The following is an 11,129-nucleotide window of genomic DNA, read 5'->3' as shown; positions in this document are numbered from 1 at the left end:
GGACACTCAGCGAGAAAGAAGTAGATAGAACGAGCGGGAAATTTATCGCTGCTTCGGGGATATTAAAGATATATCGAACAACAAAGCCAGAAAGACATGATCGGGGGCTGAAAAACTATGTTTCCCATCTATTTGCAAGCCCAGGTATTGTTTGTTACCTTACCATAGATAAGAGGAACGTCGATAAGAGAGAGCCATAGCCTTGGTGACACGCCTCCAGAGATCGAATTGGTTCAAAACAGCAAGCGGCCAAAATTAAAACCAAACCAGTCCACGGACATAACACTACGGCACGACCGGACACCGTGACGCTCACGCAACATCCCGAATCTAGTACTCGGGCTCAAGCTCCTCCTCCTCCTCGAGGGAGTCGCTGGCAACCTCCTCGTAGTCGCGCTCCAGAGCAGCAAGATCCTCACGAGCCTCGGAGAACTCACCCTCCTCCATACCCTCACCAACATACCAGTGGACGAAGGCACGCTTGGAGTACATGAGATCGAACTTGTGGTCGAGAGCGGACCAGGCCTCGGCGATAGCAGTGGTGTTGGACAGCATGCAGCTGAGAGATCATTAGTATTAGTATAAAAATAGTCACTTTGGGTAGGGGGGATAAACATACACAGCACGGCTGAGGTTGGCAAGGTCGCCGTTGGGGACCTGCTGGGGGGGGCTGGTAGCAGATACCGAGCTTGAAACCAGGTAGGGCACCAGTCGACGAACTGGATGGTGCGCTTGGTCTTGAGGGTGGCGACAGCACCGTGGGCGTCCTTGGGGACAACGTCACCACGGTACAGCAGGCAGGTAGCCATGTACTTGCCGTTGCGGGGGTCACACTTGACCATCTGGTTGTTGGGCTCGAAGCAGTTGGAGGTGATCTCGGTGACCGAGTGGGCCTCGTGGGAAGCCTTGTCGGCGGAGATAACGGGCGAGTAGGCGACCAGAGGGAAGTGAATACGGGGGTAAGGGACCAGGTTAGTCTGGAACTCGTTCAGGTCGACGTTCAGGGAGCCATCGAAACGGAGCGAAGCAGTAATGGAAGAAACGACCTGGGCGATCAGGCGGTTCAGGTTCTCGTAACTGGGGCGCTCAATGCCGAGGTTACGGCGGCAGATATCGTAGATGGCCTCGTTGTCGACCATGAAGGAGCAGTCGGAGTGCTCCAGAGTGGTGTGAGTGGTCAGGATGGAGTTGTAGGGCTCAACAACGGAAGTGGCGTTCTGGGGAGCAGGGTAAACACAGAACTCCAGCTTGGACTTCTTGCCGTAGTCGACGGACAGACGCTCCATCAGGAGAGCACCGAAACCGGAACCGGTACCACCACCGAAGGAGTGGAAGACCAGGAAACCCTGGAGACCGGCACAGGAGTCGGCAACACGGCGAACCTTGTCGAGAACCTGGTCGATCATCTCCTTGCCAACGGTGTAGTGACCACGGGCATAGTTGTTTGAGGCATCCTCCTTGCCAGTGATCATCTGCTCGGGGTGGAAAAGAGAACGGTAGGTACCGGTGCGGACCTCATCGACGACGTTGGGCTCAAGATCGGCATAGATGGTACGGGGAACGTAGCGACCCTGGCCTGTCAAGGTGGGGGTTGAAGAATGTCAGGGAGATCTTGACCACAAGCAATTGTGCAAAAAAGAAAAGGTGGGGAAAGCAATAAAAAGGTCTAGAAACGACCTAGAAGAGATTTACATACCAGTCTCGGAGAAGAAAGTGCTGAAACCGTGGTCGGGATCGGCCTTCTTGCGCTCATCGGTAAGATATCCATCGGGCTATTGAGGCTGTTAGTTGCGGGTGATTGCTTCCCGGCAAGGGAAAAGGGGGGAAGGTGCTTCCGCTGCCCGAGTTGAGATTGGGCGCCACCAAAGTTGTAATTCCAACGTACCTGGATACCGTGCTCCAGACAGTACAGCTATAGGTGGGGTATGGTTAGTATTGACCGTCGTTTGAAGTTGCAATTGAAGGTGGTGTGATAGTTACCTCCCAGCAGGAGTTGGCGATCTGGCAACCGGCCTGACCGACTGGATACCGGGGAAACAAGTCAGTATGATGGAAATTTGGCAATGAAACCGATGCCAGGAGAAAGACCAGCGCGGAATTCAGGACATACCGTTCAGGGAGATGATCTCTCTCATTGTGATAGGTGGTGATTTTTCGAGGTCGAAAAAAAAGGGGGGGAGAGGGACCCGACAACAAACACGGGTCTAAGGAGGGTTCAGGGGTTAGTGCGGTCGAATTTGGCGAGATCGAAGGAGCACCACGAATGGAAGGGGGAGGGGTAATGGGAATGGTCGAGGGAGAGGGAGAACAGTGCAAGGGTCAGTTAAACTCACCAAGAATGGGAGGAATGGAGTCGTCGAGGAAGCAGAAATGTTGTGGAGGAGGGCGTCTGTGCTGAGGGAGTTCGTTGTTGATTTGCTTTGGGTCGCGTCGCTTGGCGCTGATTGGTCGATGCCCACAACACTCAGCTACACCGCCTGTTGGGGTCATGTGGTTATATCATGTGACCGTGACATACCGGTGTATGTATGGTGCATTATATGGCGCACCAGTGGCCCAGAGCAGCATAATATTAATATTATGGCTAATTGCATTGCCAGGTACACTAGCAAAATAATCAACAATAAGTCTAGTTTATGCAATAAATACCAAGTTGGGCAAACAGCTTGAATGCATCCATCCAATATCCCTCCCAGGCTGCTCACCGCCAACCGAACTGCGTCACCACATAGTATGGATATATTTCCATACTACAACACCTACACCATGACCTATCTCGAATCCAGCTGAACACTCCACCCCATACATGAATTCTCCAGAGATTCTCCCATCAACACCTACATAACCACCGAAAGGCATTACTCACCAACTAAACCCCTCAACTGAAGAAATGCAGCTCCGCGGCCTCAGCCTGCTCAGCCTGCTCCTCAGCATCGCCAGTATCACCCACGCCAACGTCGAAAAAACCATCTTCCTTGGCCCACCCGCCACAACAATTCCCTCCGAGGAACCCGATCTAGACGATCTCGGCCTAGAACGACTCTCCCCGACCAACCCGGTCGTGCGCACCCAGCTTAACGCCTCATTTCCAACCACCGATGCCCCAGATGGCACAGACTCATGGTTCTTCCTCGAGGATCTCACCCCAGGCCAGCGGTACGAGGTCCGAGTATGCTGGCTTGCTACGGTACGTTCAACTACAAGTTTCCCCCATTGCATACATACCATACACATAGTATGACGTGCATACATACGCACTCCAATACCTACGAGGTATATATTCTAAGAATCCATGCTACAGCACACTAACAAACCAAACCAGCAACCAACAACATTCACACTAACAACCCACCCACTATCCGAAACAATGGAGGAGAAATCCCTCCTCTCATCCTTAATTATATTCTCCACTGCACGCCTAAGCACCCAAGACCCACGCCTCCAAACAAACGCCATCCCCCGCACCGCGGGCCGGAACTTCAAAAGGAAAACCGACCATCCAGACCCGGGGCCTGTGAGATCCTCGGTACTCTTCCTGCGCGTACGCGCTGCGGCAGATTACTTCACGAAGGACGAGGTGCTGATGGCGAGTCCGGAGCCTGTGGCCGTGGATTTGATTCTTGATCCGTTTATTTGGAATGTTTTCCCGCGTTCGCTGGTTCCGACGGCGGGGTGGGTTGTCGTTGTCGGGGTTGTTGCTTTTTTTGTGGCGAGGTGGATTGCGGGTGAGATTGGGAAGGTGATTGATGATGCGAGGGAGGAGGAGGGAGACTTTGAATGGGAATGGGAATGGGGAGAAAGATGGGAAGAAGGAGAGGTAATTGGTAATTGGTAATTGAGGCTTGGATTGGCTTGTTTCATCTTATTTGTACGATTATCGTGTTTTCGGGGACTATTCGTACAAGGCAGTGGCCATTGGTTTCCAACTTGAAAGATCGAGGTTGTATATAGTCTGCATCTACTTAATATAGCATTCATGGATGGTCTTGTGTCTTGGGCGCTTGCCTAGGCGATCAAACCTTTCTACGAAGTACTGGTACTCGTTACATCCCTAGGATAGTCGGATTGACAATCTACGTGAAGAAATGAGAAATATCTTACCAGCCATTCGCCAACTGGATACATTATATAACCAAAATCACGAGCCAATACAAGGGATACACGAGGGGCGAGTACAGGAGGGGGAATACCAAAAACAATGACAATGGGGCATTACCCCAGGTAACGACACCATGAGCGAGAACGCCAAAAGCCAAAAGCTAAAGCCAAAACCAAAACCAAAACCAAAGCCCAATATTTCATATTCCACGCGTCGCTCTACTCTATGCGTCTTGACATTCTGACCACGACACCATGGGCTGATCGAACCCAGGCAGAGATAAAATGCGAAGCACCCCAGATCATATCGAAATCACATCATAACCATTAAATTAAAAGGAAATTCGTTGACCAGCTATGCACAAACACAGGTTCTGCAAATATTCACTTTGTAGATGGCCTAATCTTCGAAAAAGTTCAGGATAGCGCGGATACCCTTCGACCCTAGACCGTGGGCTGGGTACGAGATGTACAAAGGCTCTTCGGTAGCACCTAGCTTGGCGCGGAACTCGCTCTTGCGGACGAGATGGAACTGCTTGGCCAGTGCCTCGTAAGTGTGTTCCAGCATCTTGATCTTGGTCCCGTGCATGTTGTGGCCCGGAATGAGCTGGCTGGTGGCGCCCGCACCGAAGGTCAGTCCCTTCACGCCGCCCTTGGCGGCAGTCTGAATGGCCTCCGTGACGATGTATTCGATTACACCGTTCGGTGAGTTGGGGAAATCTAAGCTGTACTTGACTTGCATACCGTGATCTGGAGAGAGCATGGCCAAGGCAACGAACGCGCAGACGACGCCGGTCTTGTCAAGTGCGTAGAAGTACCAGCGATGTTCAGAGTCGATCCACGGGCGAATCTCCGAGAGATGCACCTGGGTACCCTTCCGGTTGGCCAGCCACTCATGGATACGCTCATCGATCTTCTTGCGAATTTCTTCAGAAGGCAACTCGCCCTGGCTCAAAGACACGACCCTGATGTTCTCGGTCTCCGCACGGCGCAGCTTCTTGGCAATCTCGCCGTCCGAAGCGGCCTTGTTGCGAGATGGCTCGACGCGCTCCTCAGCAATGCAAGACAAGCTGCGCCATCCCAGACGCTCTCCAAGGATGGTCTCGACCTCGGGTGAGCAAAGAAGCCAGACGGGTTTGAGCTTGGTCTCGCGTCTCAGCCACTGCAGGAACTGAGTAATGGTGCGAGTGTACTGGGAAGGGTCGCAGGCCGGGTTACCGGGGATGATGGCGTAGTTGTGAGAGCTGGGAACGTAGGAAACGGCCGCACCGGTAGACATATCACGCCAGATCTTGAACCGCTCGTCGAACCAAGAGGTGGAGGTGGCATCGCCATAATTGGCAACCAGTTTCTCCAACGGCTGGAGCTCGCTCTCATCCGAGGCAACGCGACGCGAGGGCTGTGCGGTGAACCATGGGGGCTCAATGGTAGATGCCTCCGGATGGCGAAGCTGCGGCACGGGAGGCTTGGCTGGCAGGCTCTTGGGGTCACGGTGGAAGAGCGAGGTGAGACGAATGTTGCCCACCTGTAGGAGAAGCATCAGAAGACGCTCGAGACCAACACCAGCACCCGCGTGAGGTGGCGCGCCCCAGCGGAATGCCTCCATATACTCTTCCATGTCATCGGGGTTGATGCCAACGCGGCGCATGTTCTCTTCCAGCATGTGCGGGTCGTGGATACGTTGACCACCAGACACGATCTCTTGACCTCGGATGAACATGTCGAATGAGTTTGTATACTTGTCATCTTCGGCATCTGGCATGGTATAGAAGGGACGAGCGCCGCGAGGGAATTTGTCGAGAACATAGTAGTCAGTGTCGTATTTCTCCTTCACCAACTGACCAAGACGGATTTCGTCTCGAGTCGCCAGATCCTCATCCAGTGGTAAGGGCTTGCCATCCTCATCACGCCAGCCTGAGTCATTAAGCATCTGAATGCCGTCGGAAAAGCGAATAATGGGGGTCTGTTCCAACCACTTCACATCCTCCGAGGGGAACTGGTGCTTGACGAGCTCGATCTCCTTGCGATACTTGGTGTAGATGCCGCTCAGAATGTTCTTGATGACCGCATCGAGAGTCTCCAGCATTTCGTGGTAGTGCTCCTCGATGGCCATTTCAATATCCAATCCGGTGTACTCGGTCAAGTGACGATGGGTATTGGAGTTTTCGGCACGGAAGACGGCGCCAATTTCGTACACACGGCCGAAATCAGCCGCGATGGCCATCTGTTTGGCCAATTGAGGGGACTGGGCCAGGAATGCAGGACGGCCAAAGTAGTTCACTTGGAACACACTGGACCCAGACTCGGTGGCGGCTCCCTGGAGCTTGGGGGTGTGGATCTCGATGAACTCACGCTCGTCGAGGGCGCTGCGAAACAGGTTGCAAGTTGCGGATTGAAGACGGAAGATGGACTGCGAGGTTGCGGTCCGTAGGTCTAGCAGACGGTTGGACAGGCGAGTGCGGTCCGGGATGTGGCTGCGACGGCCCTCCACCTTATCCTCCTCGTTGGTGCGGATCTCAGCCTCGTAGACGCTGAAGGGAACTGGTTCCTCGCGCTTCACGAGAAGGTGGACCGACTCGATGGACAGTTCAACATCGTGAATACTGCATCCCAGAACGGGGACCTCGGGTTTCTGGATGGTACCACGGATACGCACGAAGGATCCCACTCGCAAGTGCTCGGCCCACTGGACCATGACGACCGAGGAGATGCCGGCGCGCTCGTGAAGCACACCCTGGAAGGTCTCCAGCTGCTGGCGGAAGACGAGGAAGACCAGCTTGGCGCTCATCCGGCGAATGACGTGCAGACGGGCCGTGAAATAGACCTGCTGTCCAACCATTTCTGGGGTGATCTGGTCGAGGCGAAGGCGGTCCTCATGCTTACGGTCCTGCGACTGCATCAGAGGAAGCTCGCCATAGCGGGCCTTCATCTCGGCGGTCTCCTCCTCGGCAGCTTTGGCCAGCTCCTCCTCCTTGCGACGGTGATCGGACTCGGAGAATTGCTCCTCGCTGAGACGGCTTCGCTCGGAGCGACGCTGCTGACGCACCAGGCGTTTTTGTTGGTTCTTGCTCAGGGCACCACTGGAGGAATCGTCGGAGAAATCATCGGAAGACGAGACATAGTCGCGTTCTCGTAGGAAGTTGCCGAGGATGCTGCGACGAGGCGAGTTCGGGGACATGGAATCGCGAGAGGTGGAGGTACGTGGTTTGGGAGAGAGAGTGGACCGAATGCCGGTGCCGGACGAGTCATCATCACCACCCAGGTGGCCACGGATGGCTTTGGAGAGAGCCCTTTTGATGGACATGGTGGGCACCTCCCAAGTAGAAAAAAAAAGACTGGCAAGTTGGGGTTCAAAGGATGATGGGAGAGTATATCAGGGGAGGGATAGAAAAAGGGAGTAAATGAAGAGGAAGAGAAGGGGCCGAGGCGGGGAGGGGGGTTTTGCGGGAACTGCAAGCAAGCGGCGATCCACGGCTTACTTGGCTTATGAATGGGTGGCCCGCGGGGTTTCCGAGGGGTTCCGTTAAACTGTAGATTGCAGTATCAGAATCGTATGGAATAGGATGAAAGAAACCCTTTTTTGGATCCCTAGGTATCAATTCTTGAACAATGTCAATATAATTGAAACTTGAGAGGACCTCTAGACATTAACTAGGTCATTCTTTGAGTCTGATACAAATAGGAGTTGGGAGCATGACATCATGTGGGCTGCCCGGATTTGCGCAGGAATGCTTGTTTACTACTTGGATCTACTCTTGGCGATAGTCCACAGTACCAGGACTAAACTACGTACACTACGTACCTACGTACCTACGTACGGATGATGATAACGCTACTTAAGTATCCCTAGGTCTTTCAGTGACGGTAAATGCCCTGGTACTTACAAAATACTAGCCATCACTAGTAATTCACAAGTATCTGCCCCCCCAAGGAAGGCGCCACCCACACCCCACTCCTGTTTCAGGGTCATTGCTGCCTTATCCCTCAGGTGTCGACTTACGTAGCCACCGATAACGACACCAGCACATCAGCACATCTCTAGTAGTGCCACTGTCACTCACCACACTTCTGTATCTATTACGCTCTTCTCTTCTCCCTTTCTCTCCGATTGCTATCCCACAACCTCCCTGTAACTCCCTCTTTCATCCGCCTCTCCTCATTCGCCACCGTCGGCACTTCCCTAAATTCCACTCCGCCTCCGACCTCCGAATCCCGACATCTGACCATCCCATCGCCTCCCCTTGATATCACCAGACTTCCCGAGCCTGCTAGCTCTGCTAGAACCCAATCACTATCGCAATGGGTTCTCGATGGTGGCTGCATGTCCAGGCCGTCGTCTGGCGGTTCCTGATGCGCATTGGAATGTCCCTGCATGACCTCACACCTCCGCGTTGTCCGAGCCCATCCTTTACCCGTACCCTTCCATCCGACGCCCACGGCAATTCGGCGGTCATTCATTTCTACCTCCCTCCCGATTATCACGCCCAGAAACGCCTTGGCCATCGTTTTCCCGTCCTCGTCAACTTCCACGGTGGTGGTTTCACCCTCGGCTGTGCCACCGACGATTCCCGATGGACCACCATGGTTGTCCGCGAGGTCGACGCCGTTGTCGCTAGTGTCAGCTATCGTCGGGCCCCTGAAAACCCCTTCCCCGCCGCCGTCGACGACGGAGTGGATGCGCTGTTGTATTTGGCAGCCAACGCCGGCGACTTGGGCCTGGATGTCAGCCGGGTGGCCCTGAGCGGCTTCTCGGCTGGTGGCAACCTAGCCGTCACCGTTCCACTGCGTCTGCATAGTCGACTATCCTCCGAGATCAAGGAGCACTTTGGCCGGGCGGAGTCGACCCAGCGTTTGGTAGACCAGACCAACGAGCTCAACATCGTTGGCATCTTCGCTTGGTACCCCATTCTGGACTTTTTGGAGTCCCGCGACCACCGCCGAGCCATGAGTATCATGCCCGATAAGACTCTACCGGCCTTCTTCACCACCCTATTCGATGAAGCATACCTCCCAATCTCGACGATCGCTCGTCCGCCTTTGCGTCGCCGGTGCGTGCCACCGATCGCATGCTGGCCACTCTACCCCATGATGTGTTTTTGTATATCTGCGAGTGGGACATGCTTATGAAAGAAGGCCAAACCTTCGTGCGTCGTCTCGAGGGACTGGGCAAGCGTGTCCGGGCCATGATGATTGAGAAGGCCTGCCATGCCTGGGACAAATCGGCGAACCCTTTCCGCGACCAGGATAGCGTTGATGTGCTGTACCGTGAGTCCTGTGCGGAAATGAAGGCGATCTTCGACCGGTGATGGTGTTTCCCTTTGATCACTTCGATTTTTTATTTCCCTCTCCTGTATATTGTTATTATAGAGCAAGCGTTATTTGTCCTTGGATCACTGAGGTTATTGGCATTTAGTTTGAGCATTCACGGCGTTTGGGACTCGATCTTGGATATTATTACAATGAAATGCATTGTTATTGATCTCCGAGAGCGAAGGACGATAGAATAAGTGCTCGTGAGGGCATTGGGAGGATAGACTTCAGCCCCTCTTAGTTTGGCTTGTCTATATGAGCTGCCCGACGTAATTCGTACAACGTGGCCTGCGCTTTAGCCAGTTCGTTTCACACTGCATGTTCGTGTACATAGGAGTACATAAGACTATGCATATATCTCGCACGTGCATGGTGATATAGAATTTTCTTTTTTTTCCCTATTTTTAAATTAACTCTGTCATTGGCTGGTCGTCATTCCGAAGAAAATCGCCGATCGCCAACTTTCACCCCAAAATGGGGTTGACACCGGTTTGCAAGCGGTAGATCTACAACCGTTTGATGTCATAATGGAGGGCCCTAATTCGCGCCTTGACTATGTACATATCAAAGGATGTTGCCAAGGGGAAAATCAAGGCACAAATTGAAGAAGCCTAAATCAAGTCCCACCGTTCGTCATGTCTACAGTATGTATGCATTCTGCGTTCTACCAGCGGAGTTGAAGGGTCTAGGTCAAGTTTGTGGGGGGGTTTTGTTTTTGAGACTATTTGGAGTCAGTTGTATCATACCGCTGATGGCACTTTGTATGTAATTATTCAGATCGACTACGCAATATTCTTTCAAACCCACCGCAGATACTAGTACTACCAGTGTTTATCTTGAGCACAGGAACCGAGATTAACTCATTGGGGAAAGCTTGTCAGCTCTCGATAGTTTAATACCGCCCTGCCCCCAAGCGTGTGATGTAAACAATGAAGATAGGATACGTCTGCGTCGAGTTCATAGAGCGATCTCGCCCGTCTCTTTAGCGATCAACATCGAGCGGCGCAGGATTAAGAACGTCTTGCACCAGATGAATCACCCCAACAGAACCTATTTGCAGCTCACGGATTCGGGTCTCAACATCTTCAAGGAAGTTGGCGATAGTCTCGCCATCTCCAACGTGAAGTGTGACCACGGAGGGTGGCGGAGGCCGCTGCGAGGCCGGGGTTCCCTGTCTTGGCTGCCACCGCTTTGATGAGGACGCCCAGGTTCAGACCCAGAGTAAGTTTTCGTTCAGGACTGGTTGGCCCCAGGCTGTAGTGTAAACACGGACTTGACCAAAAAGTGACGCTACTTGGTTATCACTCAAGAACTCAAATGATCGGTAGAGGCACTCCAAAATGAAATGAACTATACAGCTTCAAGTCCATGTCGTTCCACTTTATATGTGTGGAATGGAGGACAGCCAATCAATCGCGATATAGGACTCAGTAGGTAGTGCTCTGAGAGACGTAAACATGAGGACAATGTTCCCCCAGCGGGCGATCGAATACACAAGGAAGAGACCTATGAAGAACAGAGCTTCCCAGATCCCGTATCCGTCACTGTTAGATATAAGACAATCTTTGTCGCCTGACTCACGATAGAGTTTCCAATGAATCCAGAAGCAGTGAAGAGCCGCAGGCAAAGGGAGAGACATCGCAATAAGCGAGAAGACTCGCCAGGATAACTGCTCGGCTTTGGTTGGAAAGTAAAAGTTCCAACTATCATCACGAACCTTG

The 11,129-nt window shown here is 52.9% G+C and overlaps 4 protein-coding genes across 4 annotated transcripts; 2 read left to right on the top strand and 2 right to left on the bottom strand.

The window, feature by feature from the left end:
- Positions 1–330: 330 nt before the first annotated feature.
- Positions 331–2,135, bottom strand: N7481_004793 (tubulin alpha chain; the record flags this gene model as incomplete). Its single annotated transcript, XM_057264012.1, has 6 exons — positions 331–559; positions 616–1,576; positions 1,697–1,772; positions 1,886–1,912; positions 1,981–2,021; positions 2,111–2,135. 6 exons carry the CDS (start codon positions 2,133–2,135, stop codon positions 331–333), a joined length of 1,359 nt encoding a protein of 452 aa, XP_057125673.1.
- A 755-nt stretch (positions 2,136–2,890) lies between these two features.
- On the top strand, positions 2,891–3,835 carry N7481_004792 (uncharacterized protein; the record flags this gene model as incomplete). The annotated part of the gene is made up of 2 exons (XM_057264011.1): positions 2,891–3,187; positions 3,323–3,835. 2 exons carry the CDS (start codon positions 2,891–2,893, stop codon positions 3,833–3,835), a joined length of 810 nt encoding a protein of 269 aa, XP_057125672.1.
- A 663-nt stretch (positions 3,836–4,498) lies between these two features.
- Positions 4,499–7,402, bottom strand: erdS (aspartyl-tRNA synthetase, cytoplasmic; the record flags this gene model as incomplete). Its single annotated transcript, XM_057264010.1, has 1 exon — positions 4,499–7,402. One exon carries the CDS (start codon positions 7,400–7,402, stop codon positions 4,499–4,501), a length of 2,904 nt encoding a protein of 967 aa, XP_057125671.1.
- A 995-nt stretch (positions 7,403–8,397) lies between these two features.
- Positions 8,398–9,404, top strand: N7481_004790 (uncharacterized protein; the record flags this gene model as incomplete). Its single annotated transcript, XM_057264009.1, has 2 exons — positions 8,398–9,150; positions 9,210–9,404. The coding sequence occupies 2 exons, from the start codon at positions 8,398–8,400 to the stop codon at positions 9,402–9,404; spliced, it is 948 nt and encodes a 315-aa protein (XP_057125670.1).
- Between the last annotated feature and the right edge of the window lie 1,725 nt (positions 9,405–11,129).

The sequence above is a fragment of the Penicillium waksmanii genome, assembly GCF_028829765.1.
Source record: "Penicillium waksmanii strain IBT 27052 chromosome Unknown utg000004l:1.0-5674109.0:1.0-5678898.0, whole genome shotgun sequence".
NCBI classification, from domain to species: domain Eukaryota; kingdom Fungi; phylum Ascomycota; class Eurotiomycetes; order Eurotiales; family Aspergillaceae; genus Penicillium; species Penicillium waksmanii.
The sequence above is the reverse complement of the archived record's forward strand: the minus strand, read 5'-3'. Positions and strand labels throughout refer to the sequence as shown.